Source organism: Nematolebias whitei, chromosome 4 (assembly GCF_014905685.2).
Source record: "Nematolebias whitei isolate Nwh7 chromosome 4, NemWhi1, whole genome shotgun sequence".
NCBI classification, from domain to species: Eukaryota; Metazoa; Chordata; class Actinopteri; order Cyprinodontiformes; family Rivulidae; genus Nematolebias; species Nematolebias whitei.
This window is the reverse complement of record NC_056501.1, coordinates 25,835,840-25,862,657: the sequence shown is the minus strand read 5'-3', so window position 1 is coordinate 25,862,657 and position 26,818 is coordinate 25,835,840. Positions and strand designations below refer to the sequence as shown.

The 26,818-nt window shown below is 39.5% G+C and overlaps 1 protein-coding gene across 9 annotated transcripts in view; it reads left to right on the top strand.

Annotated features, from left to right (window-relative positions):
- Positions 1-26,818, top strand: part of nlgn3a (neuroligin 3a) — a 154,008-nt gene that overhangs the window by 74,481 nt on the left and 52,709 nt on the right. For all 9 annotated transcript variants that reach the window (XM_037675363.1, XM_037675366.1, XM_037675360.1 and 6 more), the window contains one exon: positions 9,127-9,312. In XM_037675363.1, coding sequence (XP_037531291.1) covers positions 9,127-9,312 — 186 coding nt within the window. The remainder of the gene's footprint in view (positions 1-9,126; positions 9,313-26,818) is intronic.

Genomic DNA, 26,818 nt, shown 5'->3' with positions numbered 1-26,818 from the left:
ATGGAGGGAACGATGGAGGAACAGACATGACAGGCTGGGAAGCACAATGCGCGGACGAAGGAGGAAACACAGCGACGCTGAATTTAAATGGAGGCTGACGAGACAAAATGACAAACACCTGGGGTAATTTTGATTTGAGACAGGTGGAGCAGGAGCTGACAGTAAGGAAGAGAACACTGGGGAGTGCAGGAAACACAAAAATTTAAAGAAATAACAGAACAAAAACACAGATTCCAGCAACGTTTGGTGAAAAATTCATGAAGCTTCAACCAAAATACCAATTCAGTACAAAATTGTCAGCACTGTAGAGCTATAAATAATAATTCAGAGATTCAGAGAGATTTATTTGTCAGCCGCATCTCATGTGGAACATGTGGTGGAATGAGATTATGTACAGGGTCCCAGTTACATCCAACAATAAAATGTAAAAGAAAAACAGCAATAAGATCTAAGATATGAACTAAGAAAAACATCAACTAAATAATACACTAAACACTAATAGCATAAAAACATTATGTCAAACAGCAGCACGAACATGAGTCTGTGTGAGTAAATGAGCACAAATGAACACCTCAACATGAAACAGATCAGCAGCAACATGAAACAGATCAGCAGCAACATTTGATGTTTCACAGTGATTATTCTGGTTAGAGATTCATGAGTCTAACAGCCTCAGGGTAGAAGCTGTTCCTCAGTCTAGTGGTTCTACACTTAATGCTCCTCAACCTCCTTCCTGAGGGGAGTGGGGGCAAAAAGTGTGTATGCTGGGTGAGTGGGGTCCTTCATGATGCAGGTGGTCCTCTTCCTGCATCTGCATCCTGCAATTTAATTTCCCTCTGGGATTAATAAAGTATTTTTGAATTGAATTGAATTGAATCTGGAGGTGTAGATGTCTGTGATGGTGAGGAGGCTGACTCCAGCAGTCTTCTGTGCAGCCTTCACCACTTTCTGCAAAGCTTTTCTTTCTGCAGCTGTGCAGCCTCCATGCCGCACGTTGATGCTGGAGCACAGGATGCTCTCCACTGCACACCTGTAGAAGGAGGTGAAGACTGAGCTTCCCAGACCAGCTCGTCTCAGCCGCCTGAGGAAGTAGAGTCTCTGATGAGCTTTCTTGATCAGGCTGGTAGTGTTGTTGCTCCAGCTGAGGTTGTCATTCATGTGTACACCCAAGTACTTGTAGCTGGAGACCACTTCCACCACAGATCCTCTTATGTTCAGGGGGTGTAGGTGTGTTTGTTTCTTCTGAAGTCCACGATCATCTCCTTTGTCTTCTTCACGTTGATGTGAAGGTTATTCTCTTTGCACCAGCTCTCCAGGTGTTCCACCTCCTGCCTGTAGCTGGACTCATCATTGCTTGTGATGCATCCCACCACCGCTGTATCATCTGCAAACTTTATAATATGACAGCCTGGATGGGTAGCTGCACAATCATATGTCAGCAGAGTGAACATGTTAGTATGAAATGTTGTAAAATTTATATAGTAGAGCTGTTTTGATGTGGCTTTTGGAAACAAATCCGTAATTATTTAAAGTTTGTCTTAAGGTCCAAATGGACATATTTTTAAAGCAAATTTTGTCACTTTTAGACGGCTCTTATTTTGAAAACTCACTGCATTTTAAACCTTTACCATCAGTTTTACTTTTCATTATGTCAGCAGAAATATTTAAACAATTCATCTGGGCGTGACCCCTGGATGCCATAGAAGTGCTTCATGTGGTTACTTCTGGTGTTTGTTTTTATCTTTGCAAAAAACTTCAGATTCCCGTATAATTAACTACGTATTGAGAAATCAACGGTGGTGTAAAGGTTTACAAAAATGCTCCTGCAGTAACTTTGATGAAATTTTGGAAACCAAGCTTGTTTTCTAAATGTCGTCAATATAGTCTTAGCAGGATTTGAACTAGGTATCTGGCTTTTACCAAAAAAAAACATTTCAGATGTTTCTGAGCTATATTTTTACGATGACCGTGGCTGATGGAAGACAGTCTGTGGAAGTAGGAAGATGTTGCATGGAAATCACCTGCTCTCTGGATGTCAGAGTGTGTGTTTATACACTTCTAGACAATGGATGAAGCTCAGAGAGAGAAGGTGCTGTCACACTGTGTATATTAACTGACCCTCTAGTTGTGTTAAGGCAAAAGGAAAGCACTGTTTCTTCCAGGGGTACACACACACACACACACACATTGTGTGTCCAGCAAGGACGATGCAATCAGACAGGTGTGACCTGACCCGGATCTGACCAAACCACAGTCACTGTTGCCACTCCGACTAAGATCAGAGCTGAAACTATGTCTCTGTGCTGCCACAAGGAGAAAATGTCAGCTCTCTATGAAGTACCAGCAAGCGCTCTACTTTCCTGTCAAGGCAGACTAGTTTTTAAAGCACGATAGAAAAATCACGACTGTTATTAACTCATACAGTTTATTTGTGTGGTGAAGAAACTGTCACGCAAATGTAACATCTAATCCAGCTGATGTGTGCCGATACGTTGGATGCCATATTTAAAAAAAATCTTTGTTTTAACTACAGAGATGAACTGAAAAGATTTTCTTTGACGTGACCTTTTAAAGGTTCATGCTCAAAGAACCTGTGTTCTCTGGATTTGTTTTAAATAATTTAAGGCGGCCGACTTAAATAAAGATCAGTTACATCTGTCGTTTTGTGTTTAGTTCAGCTTCAGGGCACTTTCCTCTTTTTTGATGCGCCTGTTTCTTTTGTCAAAGCAAACACATCTCAGAGAAAATCTCGAGCTTTGAGAGGGAACAAATAGATGTCAAGTAAAGCAGAAACGACATGCAACCTGTAGTGAAAGCATCACAAGCTGTAAACAATCACTTGTTATTAAAAAAAATTAAATTAGTGCATATTCATTTGCATGCTTTAACTTTACTGTATCGGATCAACTCAAATTATGGTTTGATTTATGACAGAGGTGCACCGTTTCTGTCCAAGTTATTTGGTCAGATCATTTAAAAGAAAAGAAAACACATGCAGACTTAAACTCAAGCTGCAAACAAAGACAGCTTTTATGTGACTACAGCAATTAAATGCTTTTTATTTTCAGAGCACCTAACGTTTATGAGCGATTCCAGCCGCAAATCAGGTTGAGTTGTGCAGTCAAGCACACAAGTGATCCAACAATACCGTTCACAAACACTAAGCTGCAGCCCCAGAATCCCAGGGTCATGTGTAGGTGTGAGCTGTGAACAGAGCGAAGAGCGTGTTGCACATCACGGTTCGTGTGCAGCCAAAACCCACGCAGCGCCGCTCAGACGCGGCTCATCTGCTAAGTCTGGAAATCTAGAACCCAGTTCTTTTGTCAGTGAGGAGAAATTTAGGCGACTGAACCCAGAAACAAAGTGAACCTTCATGACAAGTACTAAAGTGTTAAATAAAAAAGAAGAAAGAAATCACAGTGCCTGTGCTTCAATCTGAAAGATGTCTGAAGATGATGCACAGGTGATTATTTTTGTAAGCGTAGAAGCGCAAGCATCACCAGCGCTTCTATAAGAGCAAAGAGCCCCTGCAAATGTAAAAAATAGACATAGCCGCGTGTTAAAAACAATTATTTTACTATCTTAATTGGTTTCCAAAGCAAATACTCTCTGTCACCTTTCCAATTAAAACATAACCAGAAGCTATGGTGGATGTATTTTTAAATGTTCCCTGCAGCATCTCTCATTTAAGATGCTGGATTCTGCCTCCACATCTTAATGACCCGTGTTTTAAAAAGCTGCAAAACACAAACGCATGACAGAAAACTGTAGAACCGGGCTATATTTAATGTGGCAGACAAGGGCCCAACTGAAATCATTTACATTTTGTCATCTAGTAATCCCAAATAATACAAAGGCAAATGGACAGTGTTTGCAGCATCTTTTCAATTAGGCTAACAGTTGTACAGAATTCCCTTTGCATGTCTGTCTCATGACACTTCTCAGCCCAGCTGACGTATAGTTGGTGAAGTGTGAACTGTTTTGCAAATGAGGGCTATTCTGGGAGAGTCACATCTCCTCTGACTCCCTCTCCCATGTACCCCGGAGAAGGCTGTAAAAGCTGTTGTCCTTTGGTTATGATGGAAGGCGAGGAGGAGCCGCAAGATAAGAGAGAAGGAAACGCTCTTCAACCGAAGCCCTCCTTTTCCCTCTTTCTGTCTGTGTCTGCCTCCCTTCCTCTGCCTGTCTCGTTTAGAGTCTCTCTCTCTCTGCATGTGCCTTGCTGCTCTGTCATCCTCAGGGATGCATCTGAAGGAGACCATCTGTTGATCCATTTGTCTCCTGCTTTGCTTCCTGTGCCACAAACTCTCTACTATCAACAATCAGGCCTGGCCTTTTCCCCTGCCTACCCTTTTTGTTAGTACCAACAGACCCTCGGGGTTGAGGGTGCTCTACTGTCAGGGATTGTGTCCATATTGTCTTAATGAGTAAATGGCTTTGAGAATTTTCACATTGTTTTTACTTACACAGTCTAATTTTGAAGACATTACCCAAAGGAGATGCATGGGAGAATGTAAATACCTAATTAAATCCATCAAGACATTGTGTGTACTTGACCTATACTATAAGCATAATTTTACTTTAAACATTGATCTATTTATAAACCTAAAAATATAGTCTTAGTGTCGCAACTTGATTAATGAGCTCAAACTGTGCCAAGGGCAAACTCTAACCTGGGACGTGTAAATGAACCACTTTGAGTGTATTCAATTCAGTTTAGGTTATTTGCACCAGTTTAGAACAAAAGTCATAAACAACTTATTACAAATTAAGTCCAGTCACACAGAGTTAAATTCAATACAAATATAAAACAGTTCAAAAATGTAAAATTCAGTCAATTATAAAATAGAATAGGAGTTTAAATGTACACATACATACTGTTTGGTTCAACCTCAGGTTCAGTACAACAAAAATACCAAATCCTAATTGATCCTCCCTTTTTTTTTTACTTGTTTTAACAGACAATGAATCTCCCTTAAGCTGAGGGGAAAAAAAGCCACTTTTCTTCTTGCAGGTGGTGTAAATTATAATTTGTTTTACTTTGCTATAAAAGTTTTAAAAAAAATCATGTTCTACTTTTCATTTATCTTATCTGACTTGTAAAAGTGCCCTATAGGCCATGTGTCAAACTAAAAGTTGTATCAACTTCAAGCAGAAAAGGTATCACACATGCTGTGAAGAGAAGTATCTGTTTTACTCATTTGATCTAGACAAAGCAAAAAGAGATGACTCGGAACTAAATACTATCTTTTGATGTGAAAATACACATTAATTAAAAGTTTATAACCCTAACAGCTTCTTTGTTTACCGAGTGTGCTGTCCATTTGAGGTTGAAGCCCAATAAATATATTCTAGTATTTAACAGAAGTTATTAGATGCCAGAGGACAGCTTTAAAATTGGTCCTCGTTGGCTTGCCACATAACCACCTCTTCCTCTCAACTGGTTTGACTTGGGAACAAAAACCTTTTTTATTTAGCTGGTTTGAAACCAAAAGTCAAGTTTTGAAGCTCCTTTCGTCTAAAACGAACCATTCTTGCTTTGTTTGGTTGCTTTCAGTGGTACATTCTTCTACTCCTTGGCCATTGTAGCAGCTAGCAATAAAAGCAATTAAAAAAAGGAACTGTGTGTGTGCCCACTTCTGGATGAGTGGGGTGACCACTTGTGACTGAGGTATTCTTCATTTGATTGCCTGCACTGGACCCTGACGTCTGTACCATCACAATGTGGTATGAGTACATGTACCATTACACACATACCAATTAGTTTGAAAACATGGCATTTTAAGTAGTTTTCTTTTGTGGCTTATTTCATCCCAACAATCTCTAGATGCAGGTTAATGGACATTCACTAAGAACCCTTGATGATGGTTTTGAAGGAACTTGTGTTTTAAGTCTGGAAGTTTAGCTGTAGATTACACCCATGTATAAATAGTGACCATAAAATAAGTTGCATACTGAAGACATGTGTAGCTTCATACTCCTTTGTTTTATTAGTTTTCTAGGTGCTTCAGTGTTACAGGTAAACCATAAGACATTTAATGTGAATTGACTTCATCTGTGCTGTACATAAACACCACACGTCACTGTTGTCCATAGCCTTGTTCATAAGAGTTCAGCTAAATGGCTTTCTATGGGTGTTCATAAATCACAGATGAAGCGGCCACTTCTCGCAGAGACACTAGTGTTCAGAAATGAAACGGGCATTGCAGAACCAAAAGAGGTGTGGAGCAGAACTCAGCTGGGCTGAAGTGGAACGCTACGCATTAAATGTGTGTCTGACATCTCCCTCTTGTCAAATGATTCAATTCAATTCAATTTATTCGTATACTGCCAAATCACAACAAAGTTGTCTCAGGGCACTTTACAGGAACAATCGCATACATGAAAGCCAATTAGTAAAGTTCTCTATCTAAGGATTCCAGCAGACAAGTTGAATCTTGGCTTTGTCACAGTCTCCCATCCTGAGCAAGCACAGTGGCAACAGTGGAAAGGAAAAACTCCCTTTTAAAAGGAAGAAACCTCCAACAGAACCAGGCTCAGGACAAGCGGTCATCTGCTTTGACCGGCTGGTTTGAGAGGACAGGAAGGAGAGACAGACGAACATAGAATGGTAGGTCCAGGTATAGGTCCAGGTGTACCTGAAAGACAAAAAAAAAAAAAACATGTTAAGGATAGAAAAAATAATTACAAATACAAAACAGGTTGAGCAGAGTGAGTAAAGACAGCAGCAGAGTGAAAATTGTGGTGAGTTTTCCTCCAGCAGTCTAAGCCTATAGCAGCATAACTAAGGGACATCTCAGGAAACCCAAGCCGACCCTAACTATAGGATTTAGCAAAAAGGAAAGTCTTAAGCCTAGTTTTAAAACTGGACAATGTGTCAGCCTCACGGACAGAAACTGGAAGTTGGTTCCACAAGAGAGGAGCCTGATAACTGAAGGATCTGCCTCCCATTCTGTTTTTGTAAATTCTAGGAACCACAAGTAAACCTTCAGTCTGAGAGTGAAGTGCTCTGTTAGGAAAATATGGAACAATAAGATCTGTAATAGAAGATGGAGCTAGGTTGTTGAGGGCTTTGTAGGTTAGAAGTATGATTTTGAATTCTATTCTGGATTTGACAGGGAGCCAATGGAGAGAAACTAAAACTGGAGAAATATGATCTCTCCCACTAACTCCGGTTAAGACTCTGGCAGCAGCATTTTGGATCAACGGAAGACGTTTTAAGGAAGTACAAAGTATTTGGACACCCAGATAATAAAACATTGCAATAGTCCAGTCTAGACATGACAAATGCATGGACCAGTTTTTCTGCATCATTTTTAGATAAGATGTTTCTAATTTTAGAGATACTACGCAGGTGGAAGAAGGCAGTTCTAGTAATGTTTTTAATGTGGGGGATAAAAGACATGTCCTGATCAAAAATCACACCAAGATTTTTAACATTAGAGCTGGAGGACAGATTAATGGAGCTGGAGGACAGATTAATGCCATCTAAGGAGGGAGAAAGACTGAAAAAAATCATTCCTAAGGTGCTCAGGTCCAAAAACCAAAACCTCAGTTTTGTCTATGTTCATATACATAAACATTCAATTAGTAATATTATTTATCTACGGTAGGGTAGCGAGCAGATTGTGTTGTCTTCATTTTGTCGCAGTCTCCCATTCATACAAACCTTGATTAAATAGCTTACTTTAGCAATCCTTTTCGTGGCTAACTATATTATTGAAACCAACTACAAAGTTGCTGTGCATCACCATCAATATTTCCAGTGTTTAATTTTGCAAGCAGGGGATTACACATTAATTTAATCAGTTCATCACAATACTGTGTCACAGCACCACAACTTTCTGTGGCTGGTCCAGCTCTGTTACTACCTCACTTGGGGGCACCGGGGCACACCTGTGGTGGGTTGTCTTCAGCCCTCCCTTGCCACCTCGGTTCATTCAGAAGACACATCGATCCGGCCAGAACACGTTTTGGTCCTGGACTGGGGTGGTTCATGCAAGAGTCGACTGTTGCAACTTCAAAGAAGTTTTTGGCGTATTAGTAGTAGAATGTATATACATATATATATATATATATATATATATATATACACAACATGGCATAAACAACAGTCTACCCTAAAAAAACAGCTAGTTTTAAATTGTATCTTGTTTTGTGAAATCAGTAAAAGCGCACACATTCAACTGCTCTTCATCGTTTTTGCTGTTAACCATTTGCCTCTCCCCACAGACTTGAAAATTGAGTTCATTATTACATGAAGGCACCGAGCATGAAATAGATATTAGCAGCAGAGCTAGCACGCAGAAAGACCATCACTGGAGGCCTTTAAACATCTACCATCAACACATTTATTGCTTGTGAGAAGAAAAAAAAATGGGTGTTGGTTTCTACACGTCTTCGAGCTGTCACCTTACATGTATGCTGGGGGATTTGACAGACACCGAGTCCACCAAAGGGACTTTAGGGATTGCTTGCCTTTGATCTTCTCCTGCGACTCTCGATTACCCATCATTCAGCAGGGCTTTGGCCCCAGAGAGCAGACTAGAAAGGGTGGCATGTTAACATGTGCACAGATGTACCCAGGGGACACACACTTTTCCAATTCTGGCCTCATTTTGCAGATTATACTGACACGAGGGAAAAATGTACATATGTTATAAATGTTTGGGCTGAAAATGTCACACAAGTGTAAGAGAGATTTGAAATATGTCAGGGGAAGATATTGAAAATGATTGTGAATCTTATAATCAAGTATTTTTTCTTCACTCAGCCCATACATTTTCCACGGATGTGCAAGTTTCTCATTAGAAATGCTGAATAATGTCCCAATACTCAGTAATTTATGGTTGGTGTTCACCTGGGAGACATGCCATTGATTTTCCATGAGGTGCAGATGACATGTGGTCTATTTTACCAACAGCCTTGTCATGTAATAAGTCATGATTTCACTGCAGCTGTCACCTGGCGTGATGGTTTCAATCACAAATTGAAGATGAGGTCAGCCGTTGCAGATAATCGTTGATGCTTTTATTGTTAAATCAAATCCTTCTTCCCTATATAGCAATGCATTCATTATCTTTTACTGTTTGAGTGCTTATTTTTCCTCATCTTTTTGCTTTACAGGCTTCCTCAGCACAGGTGACCAGGCTGCTAAAGGGAACTATGGGCTCTTGGACCAGATCCAGGCTTTACGGTGGATTAGTGAGAACATCGGTTTCTTCGGAGGAGATTCCAACCGTATCACTGTATTTGGTTCTGGGATCGGCGCTTCCTGTGTCAGCCTGCTTACCCTCTCCCACCACTCTGAAGGTACAGAAAATCATCAAAATATGGGGGGGGGGGGGGGGTATTTCTGCTGGTTGATAATTTCTGATGTAAAGTAGTTTCGGTGGTGGCCAGTTTTAGATTCACAACAAGTATTTGCTCCAACATCACATTGACTGTTTGTCACTCCAAAGCATTATATGTCTTTATATATGTGTGGAATTTTTCTGTCATTGCCATCAAGGTCAGAAATAAGAACTTTCTTTAAAAGAAAGGAAGTAGCTGCAACTACATGACTCACAGAGTCACATTGTTCTTCGTCTTCTGGCTATCTTAATGCTACCTGGGTATGATTTAAGGCTCGCGTTGGTGATGATTTTACAGCATGCACGCTTGTCTTGGACACCCAGTAAACATCTCTCAGGCTCCTTTAATTTATCACTGAATTAAGAAGGGAGTTTTACTGCTTGTAGCTTAGTTCTTCCAAGAGGCACTTTGGCTCATACAAATGAATCTATTGTGTTGGTTCGGTTGTGTTACTGCAGAGCAAAATGGTCACTTTATCGTCTGTTACACAAAATTATTATACAGAAATCCACCCATCAATCTAAACCCAGTCTATTGTCATGCATTTACTTGATAGCACCACTGAGTACATTTTATTAAGGCATTTCTGTTTGGCTGTGTTGTGTGGGTTCCAAATGAGAGAATTTCACGTCGCTTGTGCAGCCTTAATGTTTGCATGTCAACAAGCTAGAAACATGCCGTTTTAGAAATGCGTGGTTGGAAAATTAAAGTTGCCATTTTATTGTACATTACAAGGAAGTAAAGTACACTAAAGAAATAAAGCGTTAGAAAGAGGCTTGGGCCCAGACAGTGCTGTGCTCAGGACTGATTTCTACAGTCTGTGCAAATGTCTTGAGTCATTCATTTCCTTATATTTAACTCACAAGGACACTAACCTGCTTGTAAGCTTCTAAAGTGATCCTAATCAGTACTTCTGGCTTTCTCAAGGCTTTTTAAATTATTTTTGGAATTTTGTTGCTTTTTAACCTGTTGTATCTCCAGTACCTACAATTTTCTGATTTGTGTCCTTCTATTGTCCTTCACTTCTCCACCTGCTTCATATTAAATGAACAAATTATACAAAATGTTGGTTCAAATAAGTGGACAGGAAATAGGGGAAAAGCAAATAAAGTCCAAAGAAAACTGTTTAAAAGACCTTGAGACAGCTTGAAGATATACTGATGAAGACCGTTTTCAGAGATTAGAATAAACCTTGCTCCATGGATGCAAGGAAATCAAGGGTTTAAAACTTCTACACATTATTGTATCTGTTCTTGGATGTTTGATTGGAACACCATTGTGAATTTAAATGAAGTCTTCTCAGCTGATCCTCTTTTGGACCCATTACAAAACCAGATTTGTGATGTGCTTTGTGTTCTCCAATTTGCAATAAAGTGTTACTAATTGCTTTGATTTCCTCCAATGAATGATGACTGCATTTGTATTGAATTTTTTGTCATCGGTGCCTTTTTTATTCATACTCTATAATGCTACGCTCCATGTAGCATATTATTATATTGCTGGTGAAACCATCTCCTCTGCTTTCCAGTAAATTGGATATTACCGGGTCTGTTTTTTTTCCCCCTGAATAGAAATGTATGCCCCACTGATGGGATGAAAACAAAAAAAAAAAAAAAAAAGAGCAAGCAAAAACTTGAAGGGATCCTGAGAAATTGAAACAGGAAGCCTTCTATCACGGCAGGACTCTCGTTGCGAATGTTACCAATGGCAATCAGATTTCACACAGACTCTGTCGGAGCACAGATTGTTGTAATTATAGAAAGTTTAGGACTGGAGTGGGCTGCAGGATGTGACAGGAAATCCAAGTGGAGAAATGTCGTTCTGCACCTGCTTTCAAAGGCTCCAGTGTAGCAGAAATTGGAGGGATGCTCTCGTTGCCAAGGCAACGCAATAAACATGAGAGGAATCAAAAAAGTTAAGCATATCAGTGCAAATTGAAGAAAAAAATCTGAAATCAAATAAATTACACTATGTTTTGTGAGCACACCTGCTTTCAGTGATGATTTCTAATTTGTGTTTGAACACTGCTGCATCTCAGAAAGACGTTCTTATATTGAGTTCATTTATTTAATTATTTTTTTCATTTGAATGGAAATTAAGCCAGGAAGCAGTGCAGTAAACAATGTATCTCTGATATTTTTAATCACAGTTGCTCTAAATTAAAACCTTATTCCCTGTCCTTAATTCAGGGTCTGACATTATACTGAATGTAAATGAACTCTCATGTAAAATAAGTCTGCATCGAATAAGATTTACTTTGTTGTTTACGTTCACAAACATTCTCCTTCACAGCTTCTGCTCAGATCCAGGATATTAAAACGGAAGGCAAAAAAAAAAAGAAAGCAAATCCACAATGACGCATTGTTCTCAAGCTCCCTGGTGTGTTTAATGACAGCACTCTTACTGTACACACTCTGTCATCCTTCCCTGCATAGACTTTCCATCTAACACACAATTTTTATGCCTACTGGTGGCTGAGTAACAAGTTATCACCAATGCTCCATACTGCTCCTGAAGGTTATTTAATAATCTGAATCTTCCTATATCAAGCCAGGCTTCTGGCCTTTTTTCTTTGATCATCTGCTCCCCTGGCCCGGCCTCGGTGACGTCCTAATGTAGGGTGTGCCGAGGGCTCCGGTCACAAGGTACATTCATCACACAGCATCTCCCTTCTGGCTTGTTTGAGGGCCTGGACGACCTCTCGTGGTTTTTTTTATTTTTTTATTTTTTCATATTTTAGACTGTAGTCTGGACTCTGGCCTGCCTTCTACATCTAATCTCCTGCTTACTGCACCCATCTGTCTCCCTGCCTCTGAGAGAGTTAAAGCATGCATGTTGCTCCTCCAGCATGTCTCTCCCTTTTTTCCACTCTCTGCTTCCTGGTCGGCTGCATGTGTGGCATGATGCTATTAATAAGATGGCTTCCACGTCCGCTGTGTGGTGAGCAGTCTATCTGCTCATCTAAGACTTTAGAAGCAGAATGGTCATTAAAAGCCCAGTCTCTCTTGGCAGGAGTTTATTTATTTTTTGACCAGCTTATTAAATGTAGCTCAACAGCTGCATTCCCACAGAGGCAAATCTCTGTCCCCATCTTCTTCTTCTCCTTTTTTTCATTCAAAACAGAAAACGGCAAAGGAAGTTCAGAGACAAGGACATTAGCCATTCCCACATATTATCTATTTGGCATCGCACAGGCACTAATTGAAGATGTAAATTTGGCTTTATTCCCCCACCTATCTCCTAATAATTGTTATGATTTAAACAGTGAGGAGGCTTCCCAGTACAAGCAGAGAATACCAAGTAGCCAATGATTCAGACATGTGCATTAGCACACATCTCCATGACCTCATACATCTGCTGTCAGAGAATCAACACTTTTGCTTTTCCTTGTCATTCCACATGCCACATTCATACATATGTCTCTGTGTCAGTGCATCTTTGCATGTTGTGCATGCAAACGTGTCTGTTCACAAAGCACATACATAGGGCTAGTTGTGGAGGCTCTGAAGGTCGTTTGGTTTCTTTTTCTTTTCCTCCCTCCTCTCTTCCTGTAAGCAATCAGGATAAAAGCTCTGCTTCTATGGAAGTGCTCTCCTTTTAATGGAATGTCTTGGACATTAAAGACAGCTAGTGTGAGGGATCCTTCATGCCAATGTCAGCTTTCATTTTTATTAAGACTTCTGGGTTATTGAGGACCATAAATACACATGTTAAATGCTTGGGTTTTATTGCAGCAGTGCAAGGAGTACTAAGACTTTTTAATGCACGACACCCCCAAGCAAACATTTAAACCCTTTGAACTGAGTATTGAGAGGCCACTGTGACAAATGCTCAGTATTAGAGTAAATACATGTTTATAAATTCAATACAGCAAAGGACTTCACCGTTGGTAATTAAATGGTAGAAAGTATTACTACACCTGCGTGAGGTTCTGAGAAAGAAAAAAATAATGTTTCAACTCAAGTCAAATCATAATTATCAACTTCATTCATGGCTGCTGCTGTTGATTTTTCTGACAAGAATTTGTTAATCATGCCATTTCAAAGAGGATTTGATTGGAAGTCATTGTAATTAATGTGGTACTTTCTCCCATGGATTAAGCGAGATACCATGGTTTCCATTAGAGTGACGTTACTCTGATGCAATAATGGAAACATGAAACACACTGCCATGACCTTTGAGGTCATGTTTGTACTGTGTAGACCTGTGAGACATCTAAAATGGCCAAGACAGAAAATAATAGAACAACCCTGAATTGCTGTGTGACACAAATTTTGAACATAGCGTGTATTGTCATGAATATGTACTTTAATATATATTAGGTGGCTGAACAGATATACTGGGCATTTATTGCCCTAAGACAAAAGACAAAATGAAGGCAACAAGGTTTAGCCTTTTTATGTGTTCAATTAATTTTCTGTACAAAACAGACAAAATGAAGACTTGCAAAATGTTTATTTTGAAAATATGCCAAGTAAAAGATACGTTAGTATAAAAATAAATAAAAGCAACCCATTTGGATGATATTTTAAATAAACGGCACTCTTTACGTTAAATAAACTATACTAAGAATAATAAAAATCTTAATAAATACAATAACAGTCAGAACCAGAACAATAAGCAGCAACAGACCATTTACAATCTAACTAATCAAGTTTTAAGTTTTTGTCAAAAAGACCAACTTGGCCACATTTTCTGCCAAAAGCACAGATCTAGTTGCAGTGAATATCTCCAGCGGTGGAGAAAACCGCTCACTAACAACAGTAGCAGGAATAAAGAGGTGGAGTTTTGCTAATGTTGCAGTGTGGCTGTGTTTGGCCTCATTACTCACAACCTCTTGGACCTGCTCTCACCTGTCCCTGGAAAAGTTCAGAGTTCAGTCATCACAGACTTCTTAGCTGGAGGTGATCTCTGGTGGATTTCCCTGAAGAGGAAGAAGACTCAGCTGCTGTCTCTGTCCCAGACTGGAAATAAAACACAAAGAGGTTAAAAAAATGAGTTAATAAGATTATAATTTAAAAATATTGATAATAATAATAATTAGATAATAATAATAAAATAACAATACCTCTTCTTGAACGGTTGTTATGAGGTGGTTGAATCTTTCGGTCATCATCATCAGGGCAGGACTTTAATCTGCTCCAGGGCTTGTTGACAATATCAGTTTTATCTTTTTCATAAAGCACTGCTACAACTTTTTGGCTGAAGTGTTGACGTGATGGGATGTTGTAGCGAGGCTCAAGAACTTTAAAGCCGGCGCATCAACAACATTCGGACGTAAATCCAGAGCTTTAAAAACTCCTACAGCTTGTGTCATTGCTCTGGACCGATCTGAATCACCTGATAAAGGTTGTTTAAATGCTGCTGTTATCAGTGTTTGCTTTTCTTGCTTGTAGAAGAGACGTTCACGTTCGGATGATGTTGTTTCAAGTGCGTTAACAAGTCAGATGTGTTGCCTGCGGCAGATCCAATCTCCGTGAAACAACGTCGACACACAGCTTTGGATTTACGCTCGTCTTTTAACAAGAAAGCCATAAAGTTCCCAAACTGGAGACCGTAGCGAGATGCTAGGCTGCTAATGCTACGCGTGCTGCAAGATAATAGTGCCATGCTGAAACACGTTTAGGAACTTTAGTTCCACGGTGCATAATCTCTCGTTAATAAAATTTAATGAGTGAAAAAATAACCAAAACGGTACGCACGTGGACCGAACGGAACGTGCCGTACCGAAATGTGCAATCAGAGGAGGCAGGTGAGACAGTGCTTTCTACAGTCTGTCTAATATAGTGAATGAATGTGTGGGACATATTTCTTCTTTCTAATCGATCATAAATGTGTGGAGAAAATACACAGGGTGAGGCAGAAAGTACCTCACTGATAGGGGGCAGTGCTGCCCCATTAGGGACAATGAAACAGGTGCATGTCACTGTTCATTCTTCTGTTACCTAGAGGGGCGGGAGTATAATGGTACACTCATTTAAATTTGTTTATTCAAAATGGAAGACTGAAGACATACAGTCAGAACAGAACCGATCCAGGGCGACACTGTTCCTTGGCGATTATCTCCATTGAAGCAGACAGACTTTTAAAAATTAGGGCAAACCATGACAAGTTTTACAACAGAGTAACATAAATATTTGTGGAGAAGGTTAGGCACATGGACTTCATCTTAAAATAAAAGTAAGATAATACTTTTTTATTATTATTATTAAAAAGAGAAGATCCCTCCAACAAAAAATAAATAAATTGTTTGACCTTAATTTAAATATTTTCTTTTTCTTGCCATCATTGTTGAACAGTATGGAGTTGATTAAAGCGTAATTAGATGCCTTTTTAAAAGAAAAAAGGGTTAAATTGAAATAAAAGCTTCTATTTTGGGTTCATATATGTGAGCATCCAATTCCAGACGAGTCAGCCTCACTTGTCACTAGGGGTTGAACGAGTATATAGTTTTTAAACTCGACATTAACATAATAAAACCCGAGTAGAACTTGAGTATTTGATGACGTCATAGATCTCAAGATACAAAAATAAATAAATAAATAAAACCACAAAAAAAGGTAATTATTTACAAAAAAAGTCCAACAAAACATTGGGAGTGTATATTATGCTCCTACCATTTATCATACTGCAAATAAGTCACAGGAAAAACTAAACTATTAGTTAATATTATTAAACTGCAAACGTGAAGAAACTTGCAGCACGTCAAAAACGAAACTTAACGTGGGGGGGGGGGCGGGGTTGACCACCCCGCACCACTGCCAGCTGTGGTGCGCATTAAGTTTAGTTTTAGAGATTAATATGTTTATAGATTTTTTTTATAGGTTTAGAGATTAATATTTTTTGCTTTTTGTTTGTGAAACAAGAGGAAGCTGATTCTGGTTCGGTGGATTGCACCCGGTGTTACACCATACTCTGTGACCTGCAACAGTGCAACACCGCCCCCTATGGTCATACGGTGGTCACATAATATGACGTCACTACGGTTACTCGACATTACATTTTTAACCTCGATAGATGTCCTAGCAATCGATGTGTAGATTACTCGAGTACTCTGTTAATGCCCTACCTGTCACAAACCTCACCGCACATCACTGTTAAATGTATGTCAGTAACATACACAAATACGTACAGTATACATTTTTTTTTTTTTCTGAACATAGTGCCTGTAACACGGCTGGTTAAAAAATAAAACAGTAGCCAGTAGTCACTGATCACTATCTTCAACTTCCTCCTATGCAAGCTTGTGCTATCCTCCATCACACAGCTGCCTTTTGAAACAGTCTTTTGTCTCCCCCCCCAGGGGTACAACGGCCTCCCCTCATTGGCCTCCCTCCCTGTTTTATTGGTCCACTGTGACCTTTTCCATAATTTCATTGGTCAGATATTTTTTTTAACCTTTTATTTATACAGGTTGTCTCACTGAGTCACAAGGACCCACCCCCAAGAGAGACGTGTAGTGGGCAGCTATGTGAGCACCCGGGTGTGACGAGGCTAAATTTTTTTGGTGGCATGAAGCACGTTAGTCTGTTAAAAATAAAATAAAAATCCTAAATTAACAGCAGCATTGTATAAGCCGGGGTGTTCAAATCATGTGAAAAATGTAGCGGCTTATAGTCCTGAAATTACGGTAATTATTAGACGTACACTGACATCTGATTAACTTTATGAGTCAACCCAATTTAAGATAGTCACCACAGCCAAAAGACCTTAGGAAACACAAATATATTTGTTACTCAGTCTATTTTACAGATTTCCAGCAGAAATTTAGTGTGTGAGTAGGTAAGTCATACCCAACAGCTTCTCTGAGCACTGCATTTTGAGCAAGATTTTTGCCTAAAGTATTAGCATAACTTTTGTCAAACCATTTGTCTGTTAACAACAAACTTAATGCACCTATGAGGCCAGTACTGATGAATCATTCAGAAAGTAATCACTGGATGTGCATCTACAACTGATTACCGTTTGTAGCTAACCCAATGCAAGATGGCTTATGCAGCTAATTAACCTTAGACAACACAAAACTTTGTCAGTTTTACAAACATGGAACTAATATTTTATCTGTTAGAAGCTGAGTCATTCACCACACATACTTTGAGCTTTATAAATAATGTGATATCACATAAGATTGGGCATAATTTTATTTGCAATGTGTGACAAAAATGGCTATAAAATGTCTCGACATACAGTAATCTCAGTTTAAAACTCTATCCTGTAAAGCAGCGGGCCTTTTAATTTACTTTAAAAAATAATAATTAAGGAGCCAATTTTTTTTTTGTAAAGTTCTGTAGCTTTTGTGGTGACTTTGGAGATCAAATCATTACTAATATGTTGTTTCTGGCAGGTATTTAACTCTTGAAGCTGTAGAGGGAAAGGAATTAAGACTGACAGCAACATTTCTTTAACCTCAACTCAATCTGCCTCTGTCAATCTTGCTGCAGTTGTGGGGATTTAGAGTCAGTGTTGCTACCTGACCTTCGCTCTGACAAGTCTTTACCATGTCCATGCAGGCTTCTAGGTGTCCTTAGGATAATTTACATAAACACTTTAATACACATGCAATGCAAACATTTGGCAATATTTAAGAACTGTTGAACTTTGAAAACTCTTGCACACTTTCTTTGGTGCATCTTGAGTTAATAAACGTATTCTAATGATAGCCATAGGGGATATGAAGGCAAGCATTCTGTATCAGATTGTCCTACAATCACTGTAAATTAGATATACTTTAACTATAATATTATTCCTGTCTATAATCTTTAAAATATAATGTCTAGTGTCCTTTTCTCAAAGGAGGCCCATGGGATGTTCTAACCATGAATTGGCCTAAAAGCTAACACTCCATAATGCTTCTCTAATGAGCACTCATCATACATAGGTAATATTGAAGCTATCCACGCTGAGTGTCCATTGCCTGTCTAAAATAAGAAAACTTGCAAGAACTGGAATATAAATTGGAGTCACCAAGAAAGATAGCTGCATAATCTTATCCTTGGAATGTTATTCATACACGATGCACCTGTCATTGTTGTGCAAATGCCTCATGCTTGAGAGAAATCGGGAACAATTGTCAAAGTTGAATAGACCCCATTTCGAAAGTGTCAAAGGCATTCAGCTACTCGACCCTGTAAAGTTACCTGCACGCTTGGGGCAACAGAATGCCTCTATCTCAAGGTTTGATTTGGCTGTTTGCTGAAGGGTGTCTGTGCATCTCAGGGTGTGAAAAGGGGCCTATATGAGATGAGAGAATGGGAGCGTGCCTTGTCAGGTGCCGTATTCTTCAACCGCGATTGACAAGAGCGATAATTAAACCAGGGGGATGCCATCTCTGTGGCGCAAGAATGCTTGTATTTATTTACGCTGACTACTCCGTTTTGTCTGCCGTACACTGTGGGGTTCATTGTGTGGGAAAGCCAACTGCTTTTAACAAGTGGCCTGTGTAGCGTTATTCAGTCACACTTTAAATGGCAGTGTTTTGGGCATTGTACAGCAAAGTAAAATTGCTTCTTTGTTATAAAACAAAAATGGCAAATTACTTACCACCTAAAAAGCATTGCTCTCCTTGAACAAAAAAAAATGTAATTCAAGCAGCAAATGTATTTTTTCCCCTCAATATTCAGTGCTGGAAAACAAATTTCAAAAGTAAATTGAAGGAAGTTCTTTAGTAATCTGAAGAGGTAGGGATGTTTGTAATTCAAAGATGAACCCATTGAGTTCATACAGTCAACTGAGTTCACACAAAGTAATGTCTCATTGGACTGTCCATCAGAGTGAGGCAGTGTTACCCATCCCCTGACAGAAGACAGCCGAGGAATGAAGAATTGACAAATGGTCCTGACGCAGTGAAGGCAGTTTATTTGGCTACTCCAGGCATCAGTCTGTCTCAGCTTGCAGCAGGTACCTGAACCTATAAAGCATGGAGTTATAGGTGTTAAAGAGACAAGCAGGGGGTCACAGGAAGAGGTAGGGGATAATTGAGTACTTTAGTAAATCCATGCCTCCATCAGAGCCGAGAGTGTTGCATATAGGCTGCAGCCCCACAACTATATGAATGGGCTACGGTAGCTTGAACGACATGTGGCATGTCGTCAAAGCAATATTCTCTGAGACAATACAATGAGACCCATCTGGTGATGTATTGCTGCGATTGCTTTTGGAATCTAATCACGGCTGATGAACGAGGTGACTACAGAATATGTCATCTGTTGAAGACCTGCAGTCCCCTGTGAAGATTCTGGCAAGTCATTAGTTCAGGTAGATGCCATCTATGAATCAGTCTTGATAAATCATTGTCAGGGGTGCATTCATACACCTCCTAACGGACAGGGACATCAGGGAGGGGAGGGAAGGAGCGAGCCGTGGCTGCAGATCCTGGCTTGTTGGCTCTTTGATCCTGTTAGGCTTTACATCAATTAAACCAAAAGCAGCATTGTATTGCACTCAGACCGTCTCGTCTGTTTCCTGTCTTGATTGGCTTAATGACGGACTTGACGGAGGTGTCTGTCCGTCTGTCCATATGTCCCCCCACCCCCTTTTATGCTTACATCAAGAGGTCTCAGGCATTTTCTCCTCTTCCCTGATTCTCATAGCTGTTTCTTTCTTTTATCCACACACCCCAAGTCTCTCTCTCTCTCTTTCGTCTTCTCAACATGTCTTCGTATCTCTGCCTCGGTTTTTCTCTGGCACCAGTGTAAAGCATCCATTATAAAGCGATGCATGGGTGTTTGTGTGAGTGGGAGAGAGAGGGACTTGGCACTCCTCCTGCCCCACCTGCAGAGGAAGCACTGACAGCTGAGCACTGGGGGCTCGTCTCCCCCTCCCTGCTACCACCTCCTCCTCCACCCTTCTCCACATCTTTGCTGACCTCCCTCCTCCTCTCACACCTTCTTCATCTCTTGCTTTCTCTCCAGTCCTCCCTGTATTCCCGATTGTTGCGCACACATTGGCCCAGTTTCTAGCTATTTTAATGTGTCATTATCCAAGGTTTTTCTTTTTTCTTTTTTGCACTGACTTTTTATGCCTGCTGCTGAAAAGCAAAGGTGGATGATTTTTTTTTTCACATGCATGTGTGTGTGTGTGTGTGTGTGTTCAAGTGCATGTCTGTTAGCAAAATATCTCACAAACCACTGAACAAAATTTTATGAAACCTGTCGAAAGTAATCTTTTGGTGCACATCTACAGCTATTTGGAGTAAACCCTATTTAGGATGGCTGCCACAACCAACTGACTATTACAAAAACAAAAATAGCTACAATACAGCCAGGTTTACCATTGCTGTGCATCAACCTGGTGTGGTTCAAGCTAGCAGTTATTCACAACACATACTCCAAGTGCTACACATTGTGCACGATCTGTTCATAAATTTTAGCAGCAACTGATGCTGACAACTCCATATGTCCATCTATCCATCCATCTATCCATCCATCTATCCATCCATCCATTATCTTTTACCCACTTCTTCCTTTACAGGTCGCGGTATGTCAGTTAGCAAAACATCACATGATCCACTGAATGGATTTCAATGAAACTTCCAAAAAAGTAATTATTGGTTGTACATCTACATTTGATTAAGTGGTAGTCAATCTGATTGAATATGTTTGCTACAGCTTATCAGTCCTATTAAATATATAAATGTATATAACTCGGTCAAATCTACAGGTGGTGATTTACAATTTGATGTGGTAGTAGCTGAGCATCATCTAAAACATGTATTTAGCATATAACCTTTTTAAATACTGCTAATGATTGCACATAATATAATTTTCCTGGTTTGACCAAAAGTCAGAACTCTAAAACTCTGGAATGAAAAGCAGCGGGTGATATGCATTTCTTTAAGAAATGCTATGCCTTTGCTTTTTTTGTTGCCATCATCACTGCTTTTGTAAATGCTTTTTATCCTATTGTCTGGTTTTATTCATTGGGGATTCAGCACCAGACGACCAGGCTAGGTTAGATGTGTCATTCAGTAGACTGTTGTTTCTGTGTTCATCTGCCAGATGAACAACTACGGTGTAATTAGGTGAACCTTTCCCTTTAGTGATGACCATGAGCACTCTGTGTTTGCTTGTTGTTGTTGACAGCTCACCCCTGCAGTTAGTTAGGTCAGTCCTCCGGTGCCCGTACATCTGTTTATCTCAGCCCAGTAAAGCTTGTTCTGTGTCTCTGTATGAAGAACAGATGGATTCTGTGTGGATCCACTCTGATGGCGTGCCATGGTTGGGAGCTCCGTCGTGTTCCTTGTTAGTTTAGCCAGTTTGCATGATGGGATTTGCTGCATGATGGGATTTGCTGCATGTGCAGGCGAAGTGAACACTTCCAGGTGTTTAAAATTATTTTGCATTTAATTTTATTTATTTTATTTCTGAAAGTTTTGATTATTTATTAAACGCAATATGATTTAAAGAAGGAATTGTGTTTAATATGATTCCTTATTTTTGCGTGGCAACAAGAGCTGACTCCATTTTCCACAAACTGCGTTGTATGTTTTGGACAAGAACATTTCATAGGCCTTGATACGAACTAGTAATTTAAAATACATTTTAAAAAGCATTCTTAAAGTAATTGCATATCACCCGCTGCCTTGCATACTAAACTTTTAAACAAAAAGCTTGTATGATCTTTGCCACAGCTGTTCAACTTTAGCAAACACAAAAATGGCTGTTGGTCATTTTTAGTCATTGGGCTAAAATCCGATGAGAGTGTTTGCAATCACATTTTCTGAGGTCTTTTGTTTGTTAAAGTTGAATAGCTGTACCAGCCATCTTCAGTAGGGTTGACTCCAAAAGATAATCATTTGTAAATTTACATCAAACTACTGCTTTCTAAAAGTTTCACTAAAATCCATTGAATTGTTCGTGAGCTTTTTTTTTACTAACAAAACAGACGAACTCATGCATACTCACAGACACTAGCACACACATCATCCCCTGCATTTCATGGCACTAGGCTAAGAACGTACCAGCACAACTAAATTGTTGTGAGACTCATTTAGAAGGATTCATTTGCAGAGATCCTAATATATTATCACACAGAGTGCAGTATCCATGACTGCCAGTTGGATTCTTGTCACTGACACAATATGCTTTAGGTGTGTGCACTGTAAATGTCCACCCCACAATGGATGGATGGATGGATGGATGGATGGATGGATGGATGGATGGATGGATGGATGGATGGATGGATGGATGTTGGGATAAAAAACATTCTGGAGCCTGAAATTTTTTTTTATAGAGCTCAAAGGATGTTTAAGAGTCGTACGTAGGCGAGTAACATAAGTTACAAAATTTATTTCAGTGATAAAATAAATTAACTCACCAAGTCAAAGGTCCCTCATCAGGAAAGTCATTTCTACTTGAAATCCAGTGATCTGGTTAAGAGTTTAGGGATGCACCGATCCACCTTTTTTCCCACTTCCGATCCGACACCAATATCTGGTGCCCTGGTATCGGTTGATACCGATCCGATAGCGATCCGATACATATAAACAGTGCTGAATTATCGATATCATCATCATTATTGATTTTATATGAGGCTGTAATAATCTCCTCTCAAATACAATTTGTACAAATATATGCATGCATGTCCAAAAAGTCAACTTGAGGTAAGTTTTATTAATGTTGGATAAGTTTAACGTTAGAATTAAATTCTGCTAACACAAAACATGTTTGTTTTTATTCCTAGCTTTAAAGTGGACATTAAAGTGATTAATTTAAGTGATTGTTCCATCCATCCATCCATTATCTTTACCCGCTTCTTCCATTTTGGGTCACGGGGGTCGCCGGTGCCCATGTCTGGCAATCACCGTGCGAGGGGCGGGGTACACCCTGGACGGGTCTCCAGTCCATCACAGGGACACATAGAGACAAATAACATTCACTCTCTCACTCACACCTAGGGACAATTTAGAGTCACCAATCAGCCTAACACGCATGTCTTTGGTCTGTGGGAGAAAACCGGAGTACCCGGAGAAAACCCACGCATGCACGGAGAGAAAATGCAAACTCCACCCAGAAAGGCCCCCGGACCGGGATTTGAACCAGGGACCTGCTCGCTGAGAGGCAGCAGCTCTCCCAGTTGCACCACCGTGCTGCCCAATTTAAGTGATTGTTTAAAGTTATTTTATTTTTTTTTAAATAAGGGGCAGCTATAAGATTTTTCTTCTTTCTGCACTCTTTTCATTCAATGTTTTCTTTTTGATTAACTTTTGTTTCTTTTAAATGAATGAATAAATTAATTAAATAAAATAAAATGGTAAATGGCTTTAAACATCTGCTAAGTTCATGGCATAAACCAACAGACATGTTCCTGTTTTTAGTATTTAATTTAAATGAATTTTAATTATATTCAAATCATGTGGGTTTTTTTTTATGATTGTCTACTGTTCTACTGATAAATATCTCCTGGAGGGTAAACTATATCTTGGCTGCAAGTATCAAGCTGCGAAATCCTTCATTTTCTACAACTGACAGTGGTTGGTCAATAATTATGATGAAGTTTAGCAACTTCTCTGTAAACATTTGAGCTCCAGGGTTTCAGTGTTGTCTTCTTCTTGTTCAATCTGAAGCAAGCAGCCTGATTTCAGTCAGCTGCGCTCAGTCTGTCCCTCCTCAGAGAAGGGCAGATTTAGCGGGGCAGAGTGGACGAGGCTGGCCGGGGTCGGGCTGCCTGCTACGGGTTCAGTGAGAGCAGCGCCCCGCTGAAGCCCCGGAGCTCGAATGTCCAACGTAAAACTAACTTTACCGTGGTTTAATGTGGCGCTATGGCTCTGCAGACATTGCACGTTGTTGTCTTGTTTTGTGGTGTTTCCAGTTTAAAATACTTCCACACAGCGGACATGTTTAAATGAAAAGTTTGTTAGCTGTTAGCCACAGTGCTGCTAACTCAGTCGTCACGTTGTAGCTGGCTGCAAACTATGAACTGGATTTCCTGAATGTGAGGCGGGTCTTATTACTCTGGGTTCATGAGACACGCCGCCGTTCAGGAAATCCATTCCATAATTTGAAGCCAACTTGCATCATGGATCGGAAATCTCTGCAGGTTGGATCGGAAAATGGATCGGTCACATTGTCACCGATACCTGATCCAGAAGTTTTTCAGATATCGGTACCGATACCGATATTTATATCGGATCGGTGCATCTAGTTATATTGAGAATTTATGTTTTGATGACTTTACACTAAAGACCTGGAGAATTACAACAAAAATTAGATGAAATCTCAGGTTTTTGGAAATAAAATATAATTGTGTTGTGGGTAGCTCTTTGAATGAACTCAGTTTGGAGAAATGGTTTCATTCAGACTAGATTGACAAGCTAATGGCTAATGTAAGCAAAACTTAAAACCACATTTCTGCCATCTAAAAACAACTCCAATTTCTAAAAAATTTGTAGCAGTTCATGCAAACGCTGTTTTCTACACCTTTAAACTGCTGTCAGTTTTGTGCACCATCGTTATTTATATAAAGTTCTGTATTTGCTAGTGCAGTTAGCAGCAGCTAGCTGGCACACTTCTGGTGCAGCATGGTGCGCTTCCTAAAGGAATATCATTATAGGTCTGCCAAAATATTTATGTAAAAGGCAGTAAAAAAGAAGTTCAAGAAATAGCATTTCTATAATTATATGAAATTTTTAAAAGTGAAGTTTTACTTTGACAGCCATCGACTTGGTTATCTTCAAATTAGCTCTTAGCTTATCGATTTGCTCTGAATTAAACTCTCTTTCTCCAAATTGATGTTGCTCAAAGAGCTATTCACAACAAACATGGTTGCTGATAAGATTTTTCATTACTTTTCAATGGAATTTTACTTCAAAATCTTCAAACTACTTCTTTAAACATACACCTTTGTGATTTTTGAATGAATAGAAGATGCCTTTAAAAGTTAATCGGCTTCTTCACATCACATTTGTATGGTTTTTAACTGGAGTCGCACCGAAGAGCAAAGTTAAGCACAAGTTCATCCTATAAATCAGAACTCTTGTGGTTCAAACAATCATACTTACACACAGATATGAGACTTTAAGTGGAGGAAAGCCTGCCTATGTGGGAGTTTTCACTCCCTCTGCTACAACAGCTCTCAATAAAATTCAGCTGAATTTCTGGCATTGGCAAGCAATTGGTGTGTGTGAGGTGCCAGGTTTGTTCGAGCAAATGAATAGATATAAATGTGTTTGTTTTTTATTATTTGCTCTCAGCTCATGTATGTCATGAATTAGTTTTTTTATTTTTCATTTGCTGTGAACACGAAGTTTCTCATCTCCAAACAACAGGTCTTTCTGCAGGACTGTGTAATGCTGTGACTGTAAACCATTCACACCTTTTTAGCTAAATCCCAGGCAAGGTGAGAAGAACAAATTATGCATTTATGCAGCTCTGGATTCTACTGTGCAAGTTGTGAGATTTGTCTGCTGTATGTCTGCATCAGCTGCCCACAAACAAATGGCCACAAAACACGGTTAACAGGTACAAAGCATTGTGGTCCACAGTACACGTTGCTGTTTAAAATAATGGAAAAAGGAACTCTACCGAGCCACATTAAAGCCCACATGAATGGGATTCAAACATTTTTGACCTTGGCAACAAAAAAAAATTTTTAAAACACCAACAAGGTAGAAATAAAAGCTATCAGTCTGTGTTTTTGTGTTTTCATGGTAAAATTAGCTGCACTGTGATCATAAAATGTTCCAGAGATGAAACCGAGGGTGGACATGTGAGAACACAAATCTTTGCAGCAGCAATGTTCAGTCAGGTCATCTGGACAGTTTCTTTTTTTTTGTTGAGACATTTGTTGAGACGTTTCATCCTTCATCCAAAGGACTTCTTCAGAAAGCCGAAACATCTCCGCAAAAAAAGAAACTGTCCAGAAGACCTGACTGAACATTGTTGGATTTGTACCTGGATTATTGAGCATGGATTTTGGTGTTTTGAACCATTTTGACATGGCCGCCTTAGAGGAGTTGACAGGAGAGAGTGCAGGCCCAGAAACCATCTTATCACCAGCAAAGTGGGTTTTTTTTTTTCCACTATGGGAGTTGGTGCTTGTGGGACTCAGTTTGTTTGTGGATCCTAGGACTGAAGAAGTCCTTTGGATGAAGAATGAAACGTCTCAGCATAAAAAGGAAACTGTCCAGATGACCTGACTGAACATTGTTGGATTTGTACCTGGATTATTGCTCATGAACGTTGGTGCTATACAGCAATACTTCCTGACTCCTTGCAGAGATTTGTTTTTCTCAAATCCCTAATAAAATATCCACCAGATTATCAAGTAAGACAATGCAGCAAATCTTCGGATGTGTTTGAATAAAGGAGTGCGTGTTGTTAATCATCCTATTATGCTGATTTATATTCCCTTACCTCACTTACCTATAGATACCGGCTAATTACTGGTTTCAATGTAAACCACTGTGTAAAAAAGTGACTAATTTATATATATATATATATATATATATATATATATATATATATAT